We start from the raw sequence: 25,675 nt of genomic DNA, 5'->3' as shown, positions 1-25,675 counted from the left end.
TTTTGTAAATTTATAATTTTTATTCATTTTGTACTAATTTCATAAAATATTAATTTAAATAAACTTTAAATAACTTTAAAAAAATTTAAATAAAAAAGAGTTTCTACGTAAAATTTTTTATTCTATTTAATATTTAAGTGTATATATTCTATAAACTGAACATATGCACGTGTGTGTATATATATATGTATGTATATATATATATGTAATATGACTATATATATATAATCATTATGCATTGTATATTTTTGAAGCTTATAATAATTTTGTAATAAATATAAAATGCAACAGTAAGTATTGTTTGTCATTAATCTCATAAATACAAAGAATTATTCATTTTTCCTTTTTTAAAACGTGCGTATAATTTTTATGTTTCTTTAATCAAATATATCTCTAATGACAAATTTTGTTATAATATCTTATTCAATAAATTGTGCATTAATTATATAATTTATTCATGAAAGAATTGTTTTCACATTTTGATTAAACATGATTTCCCTAGATCGTCTCGGTGATACATTCGGCGTCTATCTATTACACTTTGTATAGTGTATTCTGTCGCATAATATAAAAGTACTAACAATGTATAGAGAATGCAACTTATTTATTTTGAATTTAACAAATAATATACAATGATTTATCATTCCGTAACATTACTTTCCTTTTCTGATAACGAAAGTGCAGTAAACTTAAACGGATTGTAAATTATTTTAAACGTAAGAGGTAACATGTATACGTTATCGATTGTGCCATCTATAAACTCACTGTGTCATTGCTACTATAGACGATTGAATTATTCACTTGGTGTTTTTCGGTTGTGCGATTGTAGTGTTTTGTTCGGAATCCCTTGCTTTTATCAGAGTCAGTACATGTATGTGTATACAGGTTAGATATTTAATGATTTCGGAGTTTATAAAGACTATTTCAGAAATTGACTATCCCTTGCAACATGCTACAAGTTGGAAATCGTATTTGTATGTATTGGATGAAAATACATTTATCGCTTTTATTATTTGAATTTATTATTCATTTTGTAGTGAGTATTTTGTAGTGAATAAATAATAATTTTCTCCTCTTTCTATCTTCATTCTTATTCCAATTTACGTTCATTTTGTAACATCGATCCTTAACCTTACTGATAATTTTAATATGTTTTTAATTAGTTAATGTTGCGTATTCTTAATCTTATTAAATTATCGCTCAGAAAAGATTCATTATTTACGTTTCTTAATGCTTTTGATATATATGTATATATATATATGCGTGCGTGTCTGTCTGTGTGTGTGTGTGTGTGCGNTGTGTGTGTGTGTGTGTGTGTGTGTGTGTGTGTGTGTGTGTGTGTGTGTGTGTGTGTGTGTGTGTGTGTGTGTGTGTGTGTATACACACATACTCATATATATTTGAAATATATATATATATATCTCTCGTATATATCTGAATTTATTGCGGATGTGTGTACAGATTGTATTATTATTGAAAAATAAATTGTTTATGCATAATATTTTTTTTAAACTTCCAATGCTCGTACGAAATATTTTAATGCTGCGCGCGCGTGCAGACACACAAATGCAATAGTATATTAATGTAACATAAAATTGTATTAACACTATTAATGTTAATGATAAATTATAAGTGGTATTTTTAAATCAATTTACATAACATTTATTTATTTATATACAAATGTAAGACAGTGTTAGAACATATATAGAATTTATATTAGTAAAAGGAAATTGTACATAAATTGTACATGAATACTAAAATAACTATGTCATGCAAAATTATATATACAGTATTTACTTTGAGTTTATATAAAAATGATTGAAACACAATGTTATTAAGTAATTGCAAAAAATCGTGCCTAATTTGAAAATAAAACATCTTTGAAAATTGGACATGAACTTTTGCAATCATCCAATTTTATTAAATTTCTAAGCTAAAAGAAAAGAATACTGATGTAGCATATTTTGAACGAGCAATAATGAAGAGGATATTTGAGCAGTTGTTATTTGGTTATTTAGTGTAAAATATTTTATGAGAATTTTATTAAATGTAATTTATATAAATTTTGAAATACATTTGAATTTTCTTATACATTTTGAATATTCGTGAAAAATTTGTTAATTGAAGAAGCAAAAAAAACTATATTATTATTAAAATTTGTATTTTTTCTTCATTGCTGGGAATATGTATTTCCAGCATTATTTTATAAATAATTATTAGTTTATTTTTTCATTGTTTGTTTTTCAGGATATATAAATAACAAAGATGTCAGTACATTATAAATTCAAATCTACTTTAGATTATGACACTGTGTCCTTTGATGGATTACATATTTCTGTGGCGGATTTAAAGAAAGCTATTTTTCATCAGAAACGTATAGGAAAAAACACTGATTTTGATTTGCAAATAACAAATGCACAAACTAAGGAAGGCAAATATAGAATATTTTATCACTTCTTATTTATTTGTTAACAAATAATTATAATGTCATTTTCATGAAGACAATTTTCGTACAATGTGTAAATGATTCTTTCAGATTATACAGATGATAATGCATTAATTGCAAAAAATACTAGCCTTATTGTTGCTAGAGTACCATTAACAGTGCAACAGAAACGATCATGGGATAGAAATGATGCTCCTTCGTTTAGTAACTTAAAAGATGAGTCCAATTTAGGTAGAGCTGTAGATCTTACAAGACTTGATGGCTCTGAAGAAGATAAGATTCGAGCAATGATGACTCAATCAACACAAGATTATGATCCATCAAAGTATGTCATTTTAAAAGCAAAATTTTTATTATACTCTATCTTGTATATGATTTTATTTATTTATTTGTTTTTTTCTATTTTAAGTTATGTCAATATACTAAAATTCTACATATAATACATATCTTTAACAGTTACATGAAAATACGTGGAGCCAATCAAACTGGTGATGTACCTGCAAATTATCGTTGTTACAAATGCCATCAACCTGGACATTGGATTAAAAATTGTCCGCTTGGAACAAATCAGGAACCTATAGAAATTAAGAAAAGTACAGGTATTCCTAGAAGTTTTATGGTTCCAGTTGAAGGACCAAGAGTTCCTGGTGCTATGATGACACCAACGGGTCAATATGCTGTACCAGCTATTGATCAGTATGTTTTAATATAAAACAATTAATAAAACTGAAATGCATAGTATTGATAAATATGTTAACTTATATTTCTTATATTTCCAGTCAAGCTTATAAAGAAGGTAAAAAGGAACGTCCACCATTTTCACAAGATCCAGAGCCTGCTGTAGAAAAACCAGAAATTCCAGAGGATCTATTGTGCAATATTTGCAAAGATCTTTTAACGGATGCAGTAATGATACCATGTTGTGGAAATTCATTTTGTGATGAATGTAATTTTAAAAATTTTAATATATTTATAGTTATTAGAATTTATAGCTAATTTTTAATACATTTTTATAACATATATATATAACAGGTATTCGGACATTTTTATTAGAATCTGAAGAACATGAATGTCCAGATTGTAGTGAGAAGGATGTTTCACCAGAAACTCTTATTCCTAATCGCTTTTTGCGAAATGCTGTAATGAATTTTAAGAATGAGACTGGATATGCTAAAAGGCAGACATATAGACAATCTTCACAAACAAACAGACAGCCCACAGTACAATTAGAACAACAAAAGGCTGACCAAGCAACAAATCAAGTATCAAATCAAAGTAAAGCTGCCCAATCTTCAAATACAGCTAATGTACCCTCTCAAGAATATACAGAATCACAAACAAATCTTGAATCTGCTCAACAGCAATTTCCAGCAAGAGCTGCACAACCATCAACAACAAGTAAGTATCATTATTAGATTTTTTTTTACGTAGCTTCTATAATATTCATAAAATGAAACATAAACTACAAAAGAAACGAATGCCAAAAATTTATTCTTAAAGAAAATGTTTTGAATTGTGCGTATTTTTACGTTTATATTGCTAAAATGGAAAAAAATGTTTTTTAATACAATTTTTTTTTACAAAATTATATTTTGTCAATAAAATTACAAGATGAAAACGATTTCATTTTTAAATTTTTTACCTTTACAAGAGAATCTGTTGTTTCGTATTACGTATAGAAATTTAATTGTTGTATACTATATACAGTTGGTTAAATATAATTAAAAGGTAACTATAGAGTCGTATTCAAAACTTAATTACCTTACGTTATCTCTATATTAAAGGTTATGTTTAACCTCAAATATAGAGATAATTCACGTTTCGAATTTCTCGACAATCAATACGAAAATGTGATATACAAATCGTTATGTTAAATATTATTTTTTAATAGCTGTTCCAGAAACAGCATCGGAAACTGATTTGCAAAGTGATTCTGCAACAAAGTTAACAACAGATGAGGAAACAGAAGTTCCACCACCTCCAGGAACTGAACCATTACTTCCAATACCTGCAATTGGTAGTTCGCCAGAGAGAGATAGAGAAAGAAGCGATCCTCCAAGTCGCGAAAAGAAAGAACGCGAGAATGAATATTCAGGTGAAAGACAATCAAGAGAACGTAGGCGAAGTTTTAGCAGGGATGGACATCGCGATAGGTAAAAATTTTTAAATAAGAAAATAAAATCTGGAATTAATTTTATAATTTGTATAAATTTTTTACATATTTTATGTAATAGAATTCAATACAGATTATTTGTAACCTAACCTAATTCATTACGGTATTAAACTCTCAATACAACCTTTAATTTATTGTTATCGTTTAGAAGTGGGGAACGTGGTCGTAGAATCGAAAACCTGCGACCAGTAAATCGAAGACGATCGTTATCGCCTAGACATTCACAACACAGTGATTATAGTTCGCAAGGACCACCTTTGCCACACTTGATGAATCCACCACCATCAAAAAATTACCAAGGATTACCATCTGATGATGGACATTATCCACCTAATATACATTATGACAATGCTATACGCAGGTCAACTGAAGATCGTCCAGGAACTCCAACAGTAAGCTCAGAATTTTTTATTTTTGGGATAAATTTTTTATTTTTAGTATTAAATTTTCATATTTGTATCATTATTTCAGGTTGATGAACCACATTTACATGTGCCTTCTTCTGGTAATCAGCCACCTCTTTTACCTTTTCCACCAGGAGAAGATCGTATTCCTCAACCAAGTTATAATCAACCTCCACCTAATGTACCTCCGCATAATCCACCTTTATTACCAGATCCATATATGAGTCATCGAATACCTATGTATCCCCATCAGCAAGGTTCACATTATGGACCTCCACGATATGAAAGACCTCCTTATCAACAGCAAGGATACAGACCATCACAACCACCTCGAAATTACAATGGGCCACCAAGGCCAATTAGAGGATTACATCATCGTAAGTAATATTTTAAAAAATAGAATAGATTTGTCTTATACTCTACAAGGCAATTTTTGAAGCATAGTTATTTGGTTCAATATTTATAAACATTTCATATTTTTTCAGTTAGTTATAGGGGATTGCAACCACCACCACCAGGGTTAGGTAGAAATATTCATAATGGCAATCCACCTGGGTAAGTTGACATATTTTAATAAAGGGAGCTTAATAAAATGAATGCTATTAACTTCTAAGAAAATAAATTTGCACATTATTATAATATTAATGTTATTATTTTTCAGTATAATTGATGATCCATTAGAAGCTTTTGAACGAATGCTTAGAGAGAAAGATGAGCGAGACAGAAGATTAGGAAAACATAGGAGAAGAAGTAGAACACGATCAAGATCTCGTAGTTACAGTAGATCTCGATCACGTTCATTTGGTCGTCGATCGCCATTTCCAGGTCGCTTAAGTCGATCTAGAAGCCCCCCTTCAAAACGAAGATCTTCAAGATCACCGTTACCTCTTAGAGCGCGAAGTCGCACACCGAAACGTAGATCAAGAAGTGGAAGTTTCTCAATTAGTCGGTGAGTTAAATTTCTCACATTAGTTTTATTATTCATGGCCTAAAATGAAATTATCTGAATAAAATTAAAACTTTTTATATTATTTACAGGTCTAGATCATATTCACGTAGTCAGTCTCCAAGATTATCTTTGTCACGAGATAGAGACAGAGATAGAGACAGAGAAAGGGATAGAGAAAGAGATCGAGATCGAGATCGTGACCGTGACCGTGATCGTGACCGTGACCGTGATCGAGATCGAGATCGAGATCGTGATCGTGATCGTGATCGCGACCGTGATCGCGACCGTGATCGCGACCGTGATCGAGATCGTGATCGTGATCGCGATCGTGAACGGGATCGCGAACGCGAACGTGATCGCGAGCGTGAACGTGATCGTGATCGTGATCGCGATCGTGAACGTGATCGTGAACGAGACAGAGAAATACTACCTAGATATCGATCACCAGCTAGATCACCTCCAAGGTATAATTACATTATTTTATATGTTTATTTTAAGGAACTGTTCAAGAATTATGATTCACTTATAATTGTGAATGACGTATTTAGATTCCAAAGAGAGAGGGATCGTGAAAGAGATCGACCAAGATCACGTGAACCTAGGGAAGGATACAATAGTTATTACAATGATTCACCAGCACATGATTATCAATTCAGAGATCGAGAGAGGGATGTACCCCCTCGAGATAGACCAATACCGAGGTATCCAGTAAGGAACCAAGCAGCTCAGCATAATATACCACCTTTGCTGCCGCATCTAGTCAGTGGAAGTCATCCTCCACCACTTATGTCATTGGGACCTCCACCTACGGACAGGAAAGACTATTATGATTCCTACAACAGGTATTTCCGCCTCAATAGTACTTTAATTCATGTACACGCTAAGCAGACAGTCTACCGTACCTTATGCTGCTGTCCTGGTTAAGACTGCTCCGAAATTACGGTGAATGTAACGAGAGCGAAAGAATCAATTTTAAGAAATTTTAAAGATAATGTATACAAATACGTTTCTTAATAGCATAGTTATATATATTATATACATATATACATATATATATATATATATATATATATAAATGTATGTATATGTATATATATATATATATTTACATATATACATTTACAAAATGCGCGCGCACACTACACGCATACACATATGCAAGAATAGTTGTATAAATTGGTAAGTTTAGACATATGACTTTAAATTTAATTTTTAATAATTTATATAAAAAAATAATTGTAATAAAAGAAGAAATTATTATAATATATTTTATTAATTAAAGATATAATTAATAAATTTATGCAACTATTCAAATAATGTTAAATTTTTGTTATCACAAGAGTGATATGATAATGGTAGTGTGCTGTGAGATTTTCAAGTATGGGTTGATATAAAAATGATAATGTTAAAGTGTAAAGAGTTTAATTTTCGACTGTACCTGATGGAAAAATATTTGTTTTCATTTACCTGCATTTCAATTAAGTATTTAATTATTTATTAGTAAAAATAATGATTATGACAAAAATAGTAATAATATCTTATTACTATGTATTGTGGACATTAAGAAAGTATTACAGTAAAAATAATGTAACAGTAAAATGATTGAAATAATTGTCAATTCTCAAAGTAATTATTAAGTTGTAAATAACGTGATGACTGTTTTGTAGGTATGTTGTCGATTCAAAAAGCAGTTATTATTTTATTCATGATCTAGATTATAAGTTTATGAAGCCATTAACGAATTTGATTCATAAGAAGTAAAAAGAATATATAAGTTAAATATTAAGCTTTAAATTCAATTGAAGCTCAATATTTTGAACAAAGTGTTGCAAGAAAAAATTGCATGTTATTGCTTTTCTAAAGACTTATTGATTTATATAATCAATACAAAGTGATAGACGGGTGTGTAAACGAATGTGTGTGTCATATACACATACACACATGTATATACATATGCATGCATATATATGTGTGTGTGTGTGGGTGGGTGTGTATGTGTGCTTTGGATTTTCTGTTGTATTCTTTTACTGTATTTTTTATTAAAAAATACTGTATGTACTATGGAGATTTTTCGTAAAAATACTTAGATAATTTAAATACTTGAAAAATATTTTATTCTTTTGAATAATTCCAAAATAAATATAAAACAAAACTCAAATATTACAATCTTGATTATCCAATATAAAATTTGGATAATGAAACAAATATTATAAAAACAGATATGCCTGTTAGAGCAATTTATGTGATCTTTTTTATTAAAATTTTAAATTATTTAGAAATGCTTTACTAATAAAATGAATTATGGATAATTGAGATTAAGATATATTTTAAGTTTAGAATATGTAAATTATATTTAGGAATCAATTTATTTCATAATAGGTTGATTTTTTCTTACATTAACGAATATTTTTATATTTTTACAAGATTGTACTTAATATTTTAATAATGTCTATTCTGTGTTTTAAATATTTCTATTAATTTTCAACAAATATTAATTCTCTACATATCAATTATTAAATTAAAAACCATAAAGATTTGCAGAAAAAATTAAATAATTAACATGAAATGGTAATGAAATCTATTTTGAAATAACATGAAATAATTTTGAAATAAATATGATTTTTTTATGATTTTATATAATTAAAAATTTTCATGTAAATTGAAAACATTTAATTGAAAGGATCTAAGTACAATAATTGTTTAATAAAAGTTTTTTTTTATTATACAACTTCAGAAAAGATTGTATAAATATTGTTTAGATAAGGTTGTTAATTACAATATTATAATGCAATAAATGAAATAGAAAAGATCTTATTATTAATGATCCTTTCTAATTTCATGTTCTTCAATAACAAATTTTATTCAATAACAAATGTACTATTAAATCATGAAATATTAATGTATTAGCTGAGAGCTAATACATTATGATCTAGGAAACCATTTGAATTCAGTATTGTATTATCTGTGATAAATAATGATTTAAATTTTTATTGATATAACTAAAAAATTAACATAAATATTCACATGATTAGTTAATTATACATAATTTATATGTTCTTTACAATTCGTTGACATTAATGCACATAGTTTTATTAAAAATATAAGAATTCAAAATTATTTTGAATGTTATAATCAATAGTACTATTGTAATAATCAAAGTACTATAATAATTTTTAAATTTATCATTAAACAAATTTTTTTAAATTAATAAATTATACTATGTTAATAACAGTGGAATGAGTGCGAATAGACATTAATGTCTTGCATTGTTAGGAAAATTGTATTCTATTGTATTCTAAGAAATTTTTCGAATCAGAAAGATATTCATTGCTATATGAATATATTTATATCAATATGTCTATGAAATATTACTATTATATGCATTAAGCATATTATTTAAAATTGTAAAGTTGTACTATTTTTCATACTAAAAATCGTTTATCTAAAATAGGTTCATAACACTACAAACTAGTTATTCTTATGCTGTGATTCATGCGAATACTAAGTTTTACTTTTGTTTGTACAAAGATAAGTACATTTTATTCTGTAACTTTATCTCCTTTTAAGATCATTATAATATTATTTACAAACAAAATGTAATTTTGTATACGCGACGTGAGGAAATATTTTTATGAAAATAACACAAATATTTTTGTTGATTTGCTTTTCTTAATTTGTTATTCTTATATTGAATGATTGATTTTATCATTTGCATGCATATATAATATTATTTGTATATACATAATGATATTACGTTGTGAAATATACAAATAACCAAAAAGTGAAAGAAGAAGACAGAAGCAAGGAAAATGTATACGGCAAGGATCGACTTGGAGATTGTGGAAGCTACCCAGCTGATTGCTGAACAGATCTGCATGGTTTCTGAATCAGGTGAATTCAGGGCCAAATCAACATTTGTAACATAAGAAAAACATTTCCTTTTGTCTGCTTTCAGTGCTTCAAGTAAAAAATGTCGTAGAATATTCTTAAGAAAATTATCAAAACAATACAGATTAAAACTAAAAGATATGTTGTACAACATACTAATGTAACAATATTTATATGATATAATAGAACATTGTTGGTGAGTAAAATATGAAGTACTAATGTTTAAATGAGTACATTTAATGTACAACTGTGCTCATAATATATTTGAAGTTATAAATGTTGATTTATTTGCTTTTCGTTTTTATGACATATTAGACAGTAAATATATTTGATAATAAGTAACTTTATTCATTCATCTTTTCAGCTTTAGTATAAAGGTTTTGTAGTAATTATATTTTAATAATATAAAGCTTTTTATATAAAAGTTCTAACTTTTTAATAGTAATTTCTCACTAAGTAAAAAAAATGATAAAATCAACTTTTTTTAAATAAATAAATAACCCTTAGATAAAGCATAATTGTATTTCTTTTTGCTCTGAAATTAATAAACATACGTATAATTAAATAACAACACATTCTTATATAATTTTTGTCAAAAAGATATATAAATTTATGAATAAAAAGACTATAATAAATTTTATAAGATGGAATTAAAATTTTAAAATTTTATAAGATGGAATTAGATTTTACAGAATACAAATAAATGTACAATTTCCCTATTTTATATTTTAATAATTTATAAATTAAAGAATTTACATAGCATTGATCTTTTATGAATCATAGTTTACTTCAATTCTGGAATAATTTTAAAAAAGTATAAACATTTTTTGTAAATTTTTTGTCAACAGGTATCCTGGCCCATCTAGCCAACGATTTGGTAGCCCTTTGCGAGATGTGCCTCACAAAAGATTTGACGATGTTGCCCCTCCTGGAACAGAGGGGTATTATGACCTTTCACCACCAGGTGTAGAGATCTCTGAAAGATCTTTACGCGATGATCGTGATCGGCGTTTATTAAGAGATCAAGAAGATCGTGAACATTCGCTTAAAGATCATGATGCTGAAGATCGAGATAGATTATCTTTAAGGGAAGACAGGTATATGTCGATTACAGTTAGTAATTAAAATATTTAAATATGTAAATAATGAATTTTTAATTTTTTTTATTCAGAGGACGTGAACGAGATGATCGTTTACGTGAAAGAGATGAAAGAGACAGAAGAATTTTGAATAGAGATCGTGAAGATCGTGAAAGACAAGGATTACCCAGAGATCACGACGATAGGATACGAGAAAAAGATGATCGTGACAGAAGAGAAAAAGAAAAAGAACGAGATGATAGACACACTCGGGATCGACGAGAAGACGATAGGCACATAGATAAAAAAGACTATGATAAAGATCGGTATGTACATCTTATATACTAATTTATTGAAATAAAAGATGTCAATTACATTCATAAATAGAGTAATTGAATAGACTTGACTTTGTTAGATAATATTCCTGATTATTATTCTGTTCTTCATTATTATTGGGATATTGTTATTTCAGTTACAGAGATGAAAGAGATCGTCATAAGCAAGACGATAAAAATCGTTCCCGTGAGAAAGATAGGCGTGAACGAGATTATGAATCTGAAAAAGATAGGGATCGACATGAACGTTATGAAAGGCGTTCTGTGGAACGGAAAAAGAACAGGAAAAGTCCAACTCCTTATTCGCAAAAGTCTAGAATAGATACGAAGGATGTATCGCCTGAGCGTATAAAGAAGAAAGAGAAAGATCACGAGGAAAAGAATGAAGAAAAAAAGAAGGAGAAGAAAATTAAAGAAAAGAAAAAGAAGAAGGACGATGAAAAGGAGAAGAAGAAGAAGAAGAAGAAAGAAAAGAAATCGGGACAAAAGGAAATTGTGAAAGATGAACCTATTAAATCAGTCGAACAGGAAGAATTAGTAGTGGAAAATAAGCAGGAGTGCTTGTCACCTACAAAAAATGATATTATAAAACCTAATAACGAAGATGAGAATATTGATAGTAGAATAGTTTGCATTCCTACTGAAACTGTTATAGAAGAATCAATTAAAGAAGAATTTGAAGATAAATCTTTAGCCATGAATCCAGAACCTCCAGAGTTCCATGAGGCCAGTCCAGAAAGGATTGATCATACGGAATTTGGGACAAATCCTCCTAATCCTAATTTCAAACCAATTCCGGAATTAAAATCCGATATCAAACCAATTGATAGCCTTTATAGTGGATTAGATGACGCTGAAATAAACACTGTAATAACAGAGAAGTATTCTTTACTTTCGGAGAATGAGATGGAAGATAAAAGCACATTATTGGAGGAAAAATCGCCAAAGAAAGATGAATTTTTAGCTCCAATGCCCGAACTCTCTAAATGGGAAAGAGACGATACTACAGAAAAAACTGACGATGTATGTGAATCTCCGATAGAAAAAATACAATTAGATGAACCTAAATCTACCAAAGTAGTTACATCAGAAGTACTAAAAAGAGCAGAAAATGCAATTTTTCAAAAAGCCATCAATGCCATTAGACCCATTGAAATTAAAAAGATAAGTGAAAGTAGGAAAGTACTGTACCAAAATCCAGAGCCCAAAGTACTTGAAGTTGAACCAAACAGAGAACCAAGGAAGAGCGTGAACGTCACCATAAATATAGGGAGAAACGAAAGGAATGTTGAAATTACAGAACCAGTGAAAAAAGCTAAATTAGATCGAACAAAATTTAAGCCAGTTCCAGAAACTTATTCACCTACAAGACTTTCTGCTAAAGAAAGATTGGGCGAGAAAGTGGATGAAAATAAAGAAAGAAAGATTAGTCCCATGAAAAGCTTCTTAGATAGACGTGAAACAAAAAGTGAAAATCAATCTAGAAGTCGATCTCCTAGAAATACAAGAGATAAACGAATATCTCCGCTATTAGATAGACGTGTTGATTCATCACTATCTATACCAGGAAACGAGCGTAAAGTATTTCTCGATGATAGGAAACGGGATAATAAAGATCGGGGTGATCGTTCAAAAGAAAGGAACGATTTCAGAAGCGATCGACACGATATAAGATCAGAAAGAGATCCGAGGATTGATTCGAGGGGAGATTTTAGATCAGCTCGTAACGATTCTAAAGGAGAAAGGTTGGACAAAGATAAAGAGAAAGACAGAGATAAAGAAAGAAGAGGAAGAACACCATCTTGTACGTTTAAAAGAAATGATATTCCAAAGATAAATCTCTTGAAGAGTAGAGAGGAAGAAGATGATAGACGTAGGGATAAGAAGACGAAGGAAGATAAAAAAAGAAAGAAAGAACACCGAAGTAGAAGTAAATCCAAAGAACATAAGAAACGAAAGGAAAAGAAACATAAAAAGGACAAAGATAAAAATTTAGAAAAGAAACAAAAGCATAAGGAAAACATTGTTTTAAAAGATAAGCCTGAAGGTAATGAAGCTAAAATAAATTATGAAAATCCTGAGCCTCCAGCTACAGAATCTATAAAGAAACAAAGGAAGAATCCAAGGCTTGTATCCGATCGTAAACGTAGTATGCTAGATGAAGCTAATTTTGAACCTGATTACAGTGCTTCAGATTCAGAATCTGATGGTGAAGATGGCAAGGTAGTTCCATTACCTGCCAAGAAACTTAAACTTGATGAGCCAGATATAGAAAAAGAAATGGATATAAAATCTCTTAAAAAACGATCAAAATCTACAACTACTGAAGATTCATCTAGTACTACGGATAGTTCAACTACCGAGTCCGATAGTTCTGATGAGTCGCATAAGAAGAAGAAGAAGAAACATAAAAAACATAAGAAAAAGAAATCTATGAAAAAAGATAGTAGTTCTGATTCAGATTCTTATTCAGATTCATCAGAGACAAGTACCGACGAAGAAAAGCATAAGAAGAAATCAAAAAAATCAAAGAGTAGGAACAAACAAACGAAAAAGAAGAAGAAATCAAAGCACAAATGACATCATTAGATTGTCTGTACTATTTTAAAAGTAAATTCTGATAGTAATTTTTCTTTGTGAATGCTTTTTAATGTAAGATCCACTACCAGAATTATTTACTATTATACGCATCAAACTGAGATTATTATCCAATATCTAAGAAACAACGTAGATGATTTATTCTATATTCTATATTCTAAGATGTGTTCAAAATTAATTTGAACAAACATTACTGATTCGTTACTTATTAATAGTCAATATTTTTTTTGGGATTGAAAACTTTAATGAAACATGGAACGGGTAACAAAATATGATAATTAACTTGTATTTAATTTCGAGACATTATTAAGGCCTTTACATGATTGTCCATGTTCTAATTCCATCTCTAAAATGCTGTAAGTAAATTTATTACAATAACTAATGTACATTATAGCATTCAGTAGATAATATCTTTAAGAAATCTAATACTATACTTTTAGAGAACAACAGCAATTATATTTAAGATCTCCAATATTGCAACATTATATTGTACTTTCGTAATGTAATGTCAATATGTAAAAGACGTCATGAAATAAAAAGACGAAATTCTTTTAATTTATCGTTGTTCTTGTTTTACAATTAGAACTCATTTGCTATATAAAATTATACGCTTTCTAAAATATAATTATATAAAGAAAATTTAAATAAATTAAAAAAACCTTAGATTATAAAATAAAAGGTTTGATAATTTATATATTTTTTGTTTATTCGTAATATTAAGCATGAATATTTTAGGTTTTTGAAATTTTTGTTGATAACATATCTATACATAATTTTATATATTTATGTATTTTTAAAATTTTTAAATGTTTCTATAATACTACACAGCAATGGCAATTTTGTACTATTTTCACTTTCCTTCAGTCCCAAACTTTGCAAAAGCAAAAGCCTATCAAGTGGTTGCTTTGACAAATCACATTCTGAAACAAAAAATATTATACATTAATTTTTGTAGATATATTAATTTCTGTACTGTATTATATTAAATATGAATTGCACTATTAAATACCTGAAATAAATACAGTTGAGCTGTACTTATATCCCATCCAATCTAAATATTCTCGAATAAGTTCGTTTAAAAATACAATGTCTAAAGGTGGTTTTGGAAGCTTTGTTTTATTTTCTTTGTTTGAATTATCTAACAATTTTATGACTTCTGTACGCATTTCAGCTTTTATACGACCAAGCTCTCCATCAGCTTTAAGTGATTCTCTGACTGCTGTGAAAATAAATTTTAATAATGTATCAAGAAAACTTAGTAATAAGTCTTATCTCAAATCTTGTTTAAAATTAATTCTAAAAAGACAAACTTTCTTTTTATTTAATAATACTTTTTTACTTTGGAAAGTAAAACAATCTTCAGTAATATACATATATACATACTGATGTTACTGACATAAAATATTTCTTGATAACAATAACTATATAATACATAAATGATGTAAATATATTGCACAGTTAATTAATTATAATACTGCTTATTCTTCTATTATAAATAATATATACATTTGCAGCAAAAATGAATATCACATGTTATTAGAAAACTATATATCCGTATTTACAAAAAATTACTTATTTGTATAAGAAATGTATGAAATATATAAATATTATATTAAAGAGAGTATATGAATATATATGATGAGATATATGTAATAGATACAAAAAAATACGTTTATACAATTGATAAATACCATTAATCAAATCCTTCTCCGTTGCCATTTTATCATTACATTTGCCCGTAAACAAAGCAGAGAGAATTTCAAAAAGTACACATATCTATATGTATACAAACAGAGAGGGAGATATTAATAATTCAAATTTTCGTCCATTAATCGCACGATGTGCAATTTAAAGCTATTTTCAAGTGCACGTTCTATATAGAGCGCAATATTTTGAAAAATTTTCATTTCGGTAAAAGATCGTAGAACAAAATACTTGAAATATAACGTGTTCTTGTGATATAACGTTATCGACTAAATTTATTAGATAGTTTTCCTTGAAATAATAAATTGTTATTTGTAGCTGATATATAATCTACAAAATAATAAACAGTTGATTCAGTTCGCAATTGCCATTCGATCTGTAATTAATTTTATGGTGGCAATTATTTATTTGAAACAACGTTCAATGTTCGCTAGTAAATTTTTGAACGAACCTTAAATTAGGGTCCGCGTGGCCTATTTTATCCCCCTTCTGTTTCCCAGTTCTCTACCGTCGTCTTTACTCCTCCTTGCTAAAGTACCGTCTTTCTGCTAGTTTGACGTTCATTAGATAAGCAAGTTTGTTTCGTATACGAGTTCGGTTTATTCTCTATCAAATTACTTGACGTTGTAGTTTACTTTCTCATCTGTATGCCTTGCGTACGTTCCTATCCTTTCAAATTTTCCATGAGTAAGTTATTTATTGATTTCGATACGATACTTTGTAACACGCGTCAATATGCACGATCACTCGCACACAGCATAAAGTATATTTATTTCGAACCGCTATCTTTTTCTCGAATTCATAAGAGAGAGAAAAAAAAGATATCAAAGAACGAAATCGACGAAACTTTTTAATTTCATTGTTCACAAGAAGTAACAAGATTTGTAATTTTTTCGTTCAATTATATTTCAATTAGTAATTTTATTGTTCCATTGAGGCCAGAAAGTTAAATGATCATTAATTTCATTAGAAAATTCTCAACATTTCTTTTTCAAAGTTATGCTTTGATATGCATCATTCTAGATAATCAAACGTTTCTAACAAATAGGAAAATACGCCAAATTTATAGGAGTGCTTTACGTATACATATTTATATTACAGATGTTTCTATAGTCTTCCTACAGCTGTTGGTAATGCAAATACCTTTCTTTAATTCAATGTCCACAAGATGGTATTTGTCTTCAAGCTTTAATTTTAGCTGAGAATAGAAATGTGAAAAATGACAGGATATTTACAAGTGGCGTATAATATATAATTTAACATCTCCTATGAATAAGTATGATATGTAGCAATTATCAATTTAAATTGTACCTATATTGTAGTTGATTTCATTTCTCTATAATTGAAAATTATTTATTTCTTTGTTATAGAGTAAGACGAAATTGATTTAGCTTGGTGGTGATGCGGGGATGTGGATCTGTTTTGATCCTGTAGGAAGCCGAGAAGGCTGGCGTGCTTCTATTTTATTTTCTATATTTCTATATTGGACATCTTTTGGTATTGATGGCAGTTTAACAAATGCTGCTGCATTTAATGTTCCCCATAATACCGTTACATCTGAAGTATCACTACCAGTTTCAACACACCATGAGGATGACGAATGTAGGAATGTGACCACTGATAATAGAGCTAGTATGTATACATATATAATATGATAGTATCATATAATATTATACTAATATATTTTAAAAATATAATATTATCTTTATTAGATTTCTTTAAAACGGTATTTAACAATTTACCGTAAAGAATTTTATTACTACATTATTACTGATAAATACAATTGGTTTTACTAAATATTTGAGAAAGAAATACTTTACAGCTACTGGTCTATCAGTGGTCAGTCAAGGATCTGGTTCTCCTCATTCGCCGATAGTGCCTCCAACTTTTCTGTACGGAGTTCTTACCTGCCAACCGTATCAAGGAATTTCTGTGAACCACATCTACTTTCAACTTGCAAATGCCTTCTTTTTATTGTCACATCTTGCACCAAGTGGCATACATGGTGTACTTTATTTAAGGTGCACTCTGCTCGTGGGCTGTGCCTTTCTTGCTTTGTGGGGCTGGACAATAGCTTGTTGGCTGGATGCTGCTCTCTGGAATGCTCTATTTGTTGCCATCAACTTCGTCCATGTATGCACGCTTCTTTACAAGCTCAGGCCTATCAAGTTTTCAAGGGAAGTTGAAGAGGTAAGCCAAGAGAAGAATCAGAAGGAATGATTGTTTAACCTAATATCATAGGATATTGTTTGTTGAACTATTAATTATTCAAAATTCATAAAGTTAATTAAAATATTAATGCATTTAAATTTCAATATTTGGAATTATACATATAGGAAAAATATATTATGTAAGGAACATCTAAATAGTAGTATTTTAATCTAAGTACTTTAAAAGTAATTAGATTTTGTTGCTAAATGTAAAATTGCTTTCCATTATTAACTGCTTTAAATAGATATATATGTTATAGAATTATTTCAAAAGATTAAATATTAAATATGTCATGAATGAATTAATATAATTAGTATCATATAATAGAACTGTACTTTTGTAAGTATTAAAGTGTCTGTCCATTTTTAAATTAATATTTTATATATGTAGAATACAAAGATATACACTGTACGTTTTGGTTTCTCTAAATTCTAATTCTAACTTCTAGTCTTTATAGACGATGCATTATTCTTGTTTTAGCTTATATAGATGGATACATTAGAAATTTAATTACAATAAATTGCTTGTGTGTTTGGCCATGGTGTTTGCATTAGAATTAAACATTTTGTATAGCATCTTTTTTTGCACTTTTATATATGCAGTTTCAGCAATATAATTCATTGTACCATCAAATTTCTGTAATGCTTTTGTGATATTAGTAATTTAATATTATATTTCTTTAAGTGAAAAAATATTAATTTATTAATTGATTTAAGCATATAATAAAAAATAATTTGATTATATATATATATATATATACACACATACACAAAAAAGTTGTTAAAGTAGATTATTTTCTTTTATTTTATTACAATATATTTTTGCAGTTAATAATAATGCTATATAAATTACATATTTCGTTTCATTCTTTTTCATACAGGTATATATTGCAGTGTTCCAGCCATTAAGAGTATCACGTCATCAGTTCAAAAAAGTATTAAATTGTATGAAGGTTATTCGACAGTTGAAATATCAAGAAGTTTATGCCCAAGAAAAAGTAACCAAAGTCGATTCTTTATCTTTGGTACTTTCTGGAAAGTAAGTTTGTATTACAAATACCATGTATTGTAGTATTTGTAATAAAGTATAAATCTTAATTTTATCAGATTTAGAAACAAAATTTAAATTTTTTTATGCATATTTCTTCAGATTAGTAGTTTCACAAAATGGAAGAGCATTACACATTGTCTTCCCACATCAGTTCCTGGATTCTCCAGAATGGTTTGGTGTATCTACAGACGAGTACTTTCAGGTTTATATATCTTTTTGAATTATGAATAGAAATCTATTTGTCCATAGCAAAATAAACGTATTACATACATTAGATGTATATTTTTAGTTTTATATAACAATTTATTTGTTAGGTGTCAATAACAGCTATGGAAGAATCAAGGATATTATTATGGCATAGAGACAAGTTAAAATTAAGCATAATTAGTGATCAATTTCTGCAGGCAGTGTTTGATCACATCTTGGGAAGGGATGTAGTCAAGAAATTGATGCAGGTGTGTATATGTTCTTTTTAAAGATACATATATATATAAATTTATATAAATTAAATGTACTATATATTTATATATAATATGATCTTAGGTTAGCGAAACAATGGCTGCTAGCAGTCATCAACAGCAAAATGGACAAGTAATTGGTTTAGGTGGTATTGGAGCCTTAGAAAATGATCCTGACACCAAACTTTTCGTTGTAAAAAAGACTGGTGATAGTCAAGGTATTACTGCTCTCATCAGTCGTCAACTTCAAGGTAAGTACATTTTAATATTGCATTTGTAAACAAAGTTGTAAACTGTTGTTTTGTTATATCAATAAAACCCAAAAAAGTTATAAATATATATTATAAATTTAGTGTTCACAGTTTTTCGAATATAAACAAATATTAAAAGAATTACTTTTTCTTGCAATAGTATAAATTTCTAATGTTATATATCTCTGGATAATTTTATACTTATTTATTTAAATCAAATTGAATGTGTGTACGATGATTTATCAAACACATATATATCAGAGAAACTTAAATTATTTTATCATCTCATTTAATAACTTTCGCTGATTGATTTTCGGGTCTTTAAATTTATGAATGACTTGTAATTAAATGTATAAAAACAGTGTACACATGCACTATACACCTATATATACATATATAATAAGATATAATATATGCACATAATACTTTTATGTTGTGTTTAAAATATATTATTAAGGATGTAGTACATTTTTCTTATAAATTATAAATCGTTCTATAAGAATTAAACAGTGTGCTTTATAAAATTAAATATATACAATAATATAAATATATTTAGATATCCTTAATGATATCATTTTAATCTTAGATGGTGGTTCTAATTTGAATGTTGTTATGCAATTTTAAAGATTACGCTACATTGCAAAAAATTGTTTCAAACAAATATATTATAGATATCATAATTTGAATTGAATAGCTACACCTAACTACAATATATAAAAAAATTTGTATGTTTATATACGTTATAGTCATTAAAAACATTTAACATGATTTGAAACAATATTTTGTAAACATGTTGTGACAATTTATGTGTATAATATCACAATATATTTCTGTTTTTTATAGGCATGTGCATGTATCATAAGTAATGTATTTTTAGAAATGTAAATCTTGCCACTAACAAAATTTGAACTAAAAAATACTACAAAGTAAATTGTTTATATTATAGATAAATTAAGAAGTTTTTATTGTTGTAATTTATAATAACTTTGCTATCCTGTTAATAATATTTTATATTATTTTCTTAATTATATTCTTTTCTTAGATAAAAAAAGTGAATCCTTAGATAAATAAATGTATAAATATTGAAATATATATATTCATGTTTTTGTGCATGATAATTGGTGCATGTATTTGCTGAAGTAATACTAACAATGTAAATTTATAATTTATTAGAACATGCAACATACACTTCTTATAATTTTGCATCAATTTTGATTTTGCTTTGGATAGAAGAGAGAATGCCGCTGCTGTACACGACTCAGGAAGTGCTGAACAACACTTTGCATCATATTAATTACCTACGTACACCTCCTTTACATCCTGTACAACACAACAATGTTCAGTCTTCCCTGTAATATTCCCGTGACACAAACTGTGCAGATACTTAGCACAAATTTGTACGTGATATATGTTATGTTTCTGCAATGGATATCCATACAATTATACAAATATCACTGGGTAACTTCATTTATTTTCTTCTGGTTATTGTATTCAGGTGAGTTATTTTTGTGTCTATGTATGTTTTTTTTATATTTTAGTTATACTAACAATATTAGTCGTGTTATAATATTATTCTTACTATTGTGTCATAAATTCAATAAAATAGAGAGAAGTGAAAAATTTGTTACAAGTATGGTACAAATTGAAGGACTAATTATATAACTTTAAAGAAAAAACTCTGGTTCAGTAACTTGTTACATATATTTATTTTGTTGTGTGTACTTAGATTTATTTAATACTTAATTCTTTCAAGGTTTAATATATTTTTGGGGGAGTTTCTTATTTATATATTTATTTATGTTTAGATTATTTAGTTTCATAAAATTTTATCTTAAATATGTACTCTGTTGTGGTTGTGCATAAATAGATTTACATGTTGACATATTATGTATATATTAATTCACATTTCAAACATTTCAATTCATATAAGCACATCATTATTTTAGACTAATAAAACAATGTTCATGTCATTACTTTGCAGCAGCAGGAGATCCAAATGCATGGAGATTGGGAAGAATTGAAGAGACTGATCACGAAACACCTGTTTAACGAAATGAATATTACATGAATGTCATCCTCGACAGTCAATATAAAGCAACATCGGTCTTTTTACATAACATGAAATAATGATGAAGAAATTCGTTCGTCATTTCTGAAAATATGGCATGGTGTGCGTGGAACAATTAAACATTCTCTTGCCAATTAATAATTTTTCCCACTAGTCAAGTATGATTAACAATGGAAAGAAAGATTTCATTGTTTATAGAATAATGGTTCCATCCTAGTTTATATGAAGTGATATATAACTAAACATTACTTTATGCTTCCAATATATTATTGAATACCACCGAAACTGATTTAAATATGGCTGTTTATAATTCACACTGATTTTCTTCTTAACATGCATATGTTTAGTATCGAACAAGTAAGACTTTACATGTGTAATAGAATGACGATTGTTCAATCGCAGCGGCGTAACTTCTTTAATGAAAGATCTGTGATTTATTGGAACTGGTCAAGAAAAAAATTGGGGAGGCCTAAATACCTGATTGTTTCCCATACCCAGATATAGTGCCTTTTTACTTGCATTTCATTTATTCATTTAAAAAAAATATATATATACATTACTATTGTATAATTTACAATATTTACTCGATATTTTTTAAACAAGTTGCTGGTGGAAATCTAGATATTTTAGTGCAGTTGCAATTTTTTACATATCTCTTAAAGTGGGACCATTTTGAATTGGTCTCTAGTCATATGAATAACAAAAATATAATTCATTAAGAATTCATTGAAAACATGTTAAATTAAATTATATCAGTTTCATTTTCATAACTTATTAATCATTACCAATAATATATAACATTTTCCCCGTTATTAAATATTAATATAACCATTATCATCGGTATGCGAGGTCTTTATTAAACAATTTACAATAAAATTAATTGGAGTAAATTTAAAAATATTGGAGTAAATGTTAAAATATATCAATGAAAACTATGATTTAAATCATTTAATTTCCAATATATTTAATTCGTGCATGAAGTATTAATAAAATTAATATGCAATTGATCATACTACATAAACATGCCAATTTATTTTTTAATTCATTTGTAAATTGCTTTATGATAAGACAAAGATTCATCCTAATTAAGATAATATTCGTAATACATGCTTATTATTTAAAAATTATATATGTATGATATTCTGTTCGAAATATTCTAACATAATTTCAACAAATTTTTTCTATAAAAAAAAAGGATTTACATTTACTCTCTTGCGTTTAATTTTGTTATAATCAGTAGAATTTTGTTGTTCAATGGATATTATTATTATCATTATTATTATTTGATTTACAGTTTCTGCCAGCAATTGATCGTTTCGGCTATCAAAACTATTAATAAATGGTTTTAGAGGATCATTGCGCGAATTATATCATAATATCACTAGATAATGGCGTTCAGATTAGAGAAGCAGGAAGTTACGTCAGAAAGCGCTGGTTGATAATACAATTGTAACGTGAGCTAACATTAATAATAATATAAATAAAATAATATTTATATTGATATACATTGTCGATAGAGAAATAAATGCATATAACTTTTAATGTTTAATATTATAAAATTATCGAAAGATCGTTATAATGATATTATAATCACGATTACCGTTTCTTTGTTTGAAAGAACAAGATCGATATTACTTATAATTTATCAATGGTAATTATGATTAGAATCGATTATTAGAATGAAACAAATAAAAAAAAAAAAAAAATGATTAATACGCACAGAGAAACGAAGTGGACATTAATGTAATTAATTAAAATTATTTTGAATGAAAATCGTGAAAGTGTTACGTACTGAAATTTAAAGTAAAAATCTCAGGTTTTGACGATTGGATACAGTTTTAGGGAGGAGAAAAATTAAATTAAAAAAAACAAAGGAATCTTTCAGGACGATTTTGTCCAGTCTAGCGAAATGCATCATAAAATTTAAAATAATTAAATTTATGCCCAATTAAGGTTGTAATACATACTTTAAGAGGACTTTTTATATGTAAAATCACAGTTCTGAACATATTCTTTTTTAAATATCATAACTAGATTAAAAATTGGATAACTATTGTTCTACCATGTTTATGAAATGCATCTTCAAACAATAATTTTGTTCTGTAATGAAATGTTAATTTGTTTACTCTTATAGAAAATCAAACTGTTATTCAAGAGACGTTAAATTGAAAGAAAAATGAAAATCATAAAATTTTATTACTGTAATGCTATTCATGTTTGTGTGAGAGGTGTAAATGAGCTTCAATGAATGTAAATTATTTGTTACTCATCTTTGTTGTTTATTATTTCAAATTGTTACGATAATGTGTAGATCTTTTTCAGTACATAGTTAGGTATTAAAGAATTACAAATGAAATGAAAAAAATTTAAATCACATTGAATACAATAATGAAAAATCTAATGACGAAAGAAATAAAGAAAATTAGTTTTAGAAAAAAAGCACGATATCGAATCATCCTTTTTATCCTTTTTTTTTATCCTTTCTCATTCTTTGTCTCTCAAGTCTTTATGGTTCCATTACTTGTAAAATATTCTGTTTCATTACACAATTTGTTAAAAGAGATTGAACATAATTATGTAAAATATTCTCTATTTTGTGTTAAAAATAAATATAAGGGACGAATGACACGATAATAGATACCATCGTTCGTCATAATTTCAATTTCAAACATATTACAATAGTACAATAACACTGAAAATGGATTTTTTGTGAATGTTTATATTCTTGATAATTCTCAAATATCTGTTCAATTTTTCGAATTTCCGCGGTCTTTTTATAGATTTTTGCGCAAGCGCATCGGCCATATTGAAATAATTTAAAATATCGGCGCGCGAAAATATGTACATCTGAGTACTTGGTTATATCATGTTTAATTCATAATTAAAATTATCATTTATATTATTTACACATATATAGTTATCAATTATATTGATATTTTAATTATTTAAATATCATGTAATATCTAAAAAGTGTTAAAAATGATAAAAGTGTTGAAAGTGAATGTACTGCAAGTATTAAAAGTGACAAAAGTGTTAAAAGTGTCCGTGCTTAGAGTTTGCTAAAAAAACCTGTGATATCTTTCCTGGTCGGTAATTTAGATTCTGAGACACAAAGTTCCACTTCATGTCCGATCTATTTTATTTTTAGTCAATGCTTCGAAACGTAAAACAAGAAAAAGTATTGTACGTCGTGTCTATTCCATTCTTAATCAATGACTGTAGTAAGTTCCCATTTGTTCGTCATATATGCATATGAATTCACGAGAAATTAGTGATCAACGTAATGAGGTGTGATTGCATGATTATTTCACGTTACACGTACATGAAATTCTTTTACAAGGTTTAAAATAAAATTGACAAACTTTGTAAGATGAGTGTATACTCATGAATACCTTTGAATTATCAGTATTATCATTCTTATCGAATGATAAGTACATATAAACCTATCGATTATTACTGTATACATAGGTCGTCAATAAATGGTCACTTAATATTATAGAATAGTTTTTATTAGTGAACAAAGTATTCAATACAATGTCGACGTTGGGAATGTACGAATTAACTCATCCCGAATCATTATCAGAATCTGATCTTAAGGAAATTTTAGAGAATGTAAGCAAAGCAGGTTATGTTTATCAACGACTTTCCTTCATTACATTTTGAATTTAGTTTTTTTGTGTATTAAAGTGACAGTTATTTAATTACAGATATAATTGATAATGTTGATAGTTATTTAATTGCATATAGATCTAAAGATCTTTCTCTGAAATATTCTGTTTTACGATTCAAAATATTATTTTCTTTCTTTTCTTGCTGTCTGATAAAAAGAATTTTCAAGAAGTATTATCTTATCTGACATTAATTATTAACATATGAAATTTTCAAGAGATTTAATAAACAAAATTAAATATCTTAAATTTTAATTGATTTTAGTTTAAACGTAAAATTGCAAATTTTTTTTTAATTGCTACTAGCATTGCTAAATATATATATATATATATATATATATATATATATATATATATATATATATATATATATATATATATATATATATATAT

General features: G+C 27.6%; 3 protein-coding genes across 12 annotated transcripts; 2 read left to right on the top strand and 1 right to left on the bottom strand.

Moving 5' to 3' along the window:
• Positions 1–479: 479 nt before the first annotated feature.
• LOC122534124 (E3 ubiquitin-protein ligase RBBP6) lies at positions 480–14,427 on the top strand. Of its 5 annotated transcripts, XM_043664465.1 has the most exons (17): positions 480–974; positions 2,248–2,431; positions 2,537–2,771; positions 2,903–3,142; positions 3,226–3,392; positions 3,479–3,844; positions 4,338–4,599; positions 4,768–5,011; positions 5,091–5,400; positions 5,509–5,578; positions 5,685–5,972; positions 6,062–6,260; positions 6,315–6,436; positions 6,521–6,814; positions 10,706–10,957; positions 11,032–11,265; positions 11,412–14,427. In XM_043664465.1, the coding sequence occupies exons 2-17, from the start codon at positions 2,266–2,268 to the stop codon at positions 13,852–13,854; spliced, it is 5,892 nt and encodes a 1,963-aa protein (XP_043520400.1). In that variant the 5' UTR covers positions 480–974; positions 2,248–2,265; the 3' UTR covers positions 13,855–14,427. The 5 variants fall into 5 exon arrangements, with proteins under 5 accessions (XP_043520400.1, XP_043520399.1, XP_043520397.1 ...); XM_043664464.1 differs by having other exon boundaries at positions 6,062–6,436; positions 10,709–10,957; XM_043664462.1 differs by having other exon boundaries at positions 6,062–6,436.
• Positions 14,428–14,650: 223 nt separating this feature from the next.
• Positions 14,651–16,165, bottom strand: LOC122534134 (centrosomal protein 20-like). 3 transcript variants are annotated; one of them, XM_043664481.1, is made up of 4 exons: positions 16,028–16,165; positions 15,564–15,952; positions 14,882–15,091; positions 14,651–14,792 (listed from the first exon to the last, which is right to left on the bottom strand). In XM_043664481.1, exons 2-4 carry the CDS (start codon positions 15,589–15,591, stop codon positions 14,656–14,658), a joined length of 375 nt encoding a protein of 124 aa, XP_043520416.1. In that variant the 5' UTR covers positions 15,592–15,952; positions 16,028–16,165; the 3' UTR covers positions 14,651–14,655. The 3 variants fall into 3 exon arrangements, with proteins under 3 accessions (XP_043520416.1, XP_043520417.1, XP_043520419.1); XM_043664482.1 differs by having other exon boundaries at positions 15,564–15,608; positions 16,028–16,111; XM_043664484.1 differs by lacking the exon at positions 16,028–16,165 and having other exon boundaries at positions 15,551–15,603.
• LOC122534130 (blood vessel epicardial substance-like) lies at positions 16,031–22,336 on the top strand. Of its 4 annotated transcripts, none has more exons than XR_006307834.1 (10): positions 16,031–16,263; positions 16,678–16,852; positions 16,947–17,208; positions 17,399–17,766; positions 18,668–18,825; positions 18,937–19,039; positions 19,152–19,292; positions 19,381–19,546; positions 20,777–21,041; positions 21,531–22,336. XR_006307834.1 is itself a non-coding variant. In XM_043664478.1 (9 exons), exons 3-9 carry the CDS (start codon positions 16,986–16,988, stop codon positions 21,593–21,595), a joined length of 1,227 nt encoding a protein of 408 aa, XP_043520413.1. In that variant the 5' UTR covers positions 16,031–16,263; positions 16,678–16,852; positions 16,947–16,985; the 3' UTR covers positions 21,596–22,336. The 4 variants fall into 4 exon arrangements, 1 of the variants encoding a protein (XP_043520413.1); XR_006307833.1 differs by having other exon boundaries at positions 21,528–22,336; XM_043664478.1 differs by lacking the exon at positions 20,777–21,041 and having other exon boundaries at positions 21,528–22,336.
• Positions 22,337–25,675: the final 3,339 nt, after the last annotated feature.

The sequence above is a fragment of the Frieseomelitta varia genome, unplaced genomic scaffold (assembly GCF_011392965.1).
Source record: "Frieseomelitta varia isolate USP_RPSP 00005682 unplaced genomic scaffold, Fvar_1.2 scaffold_577, whole genome shotgun sequence".
NCBI lineage: Eukaryota > Metazoa > Arthropoda > Insecta > Hymenoptera > Apidae > Frieseomelitta > Frieseomelitta varia.
Note: the sequence above shows the minus strand (reverse complement) of the source record. Positions and strands in the feature narration are given on the sequence as shown.

What these genes read in the sequence shown, in the direction of transcription:
- LOC122534134 (XM_043664481.1), bottom strand. Translation starts at nt 15,591, where the DNA reads ATGGCAACGGAGAAGGATTTGATTAATG. An exon ending in GGAGAAGGATTTGATTAATG is followed by an intron (nt 15,092 to 15,563) that starts GTATTTATCAAT and finishes TTATTTTCACAG; the next exon opens with CAGTCAGAGAATCACTTAAA. An exon ending in CTCAACTGTATTTATTTCAG is followed by an intron (nt 14,793 to 14,881) that starts GTATTTAATAGT and finishes TTTTTGTTTCAG; the next exon opens with AATGTGATTTGTCAAAGCAA.
- LOC122534130 (XM_043664478.1), top strand. Translation starts at nt 16,986, where the DNA reads ATGTGGATCTGTTTTGATCCTGTAGGAAGCCGAGAAGGCTGGCGTGCT. An exon ending in TCTTTGGTACTTTCTGGAAA is followed by an intron (nt 18,826 to 18,936) that starts GTAAGTTTGTAT and finishes ATATTTCTTCAG; the next exon opens with ATTAGTAGTTTCACAAAATG. An exon ending in CTACAGACGAGTACTTTCAG is followed by an intron (nt 19,040 to 19,151) that starts GTTTATATATCT and finishes TTTATTTGTTAG; the next exon opens with GTGTCAATAACAGCTATGGA.
- LOC122534124 (XM_043664462.1), top strand. Translation starts at nt 2,266, where the DNA reads ATGTCAGTACATTATAAATTCAAATCTACTTTAGATTATGACACTGTG. An exon ending in AAATTCATTTTGTGATGAAT is followed by an intron (nt 3,393 to 3,478) that starts GTAATTTTAAAA and finishes TATATATAACAG; the next exon opens with GTATTCGGACATTTTTATTA. An exon ending in AGGGATGGACATCGCGATAG is followed by an intron (nt 4,600 to 4,767) that starts GTAAAAATTTTT and finishes GTTATCGTTTAG; the next exon opens with AAGTGGGGAACGTGGTCGTA.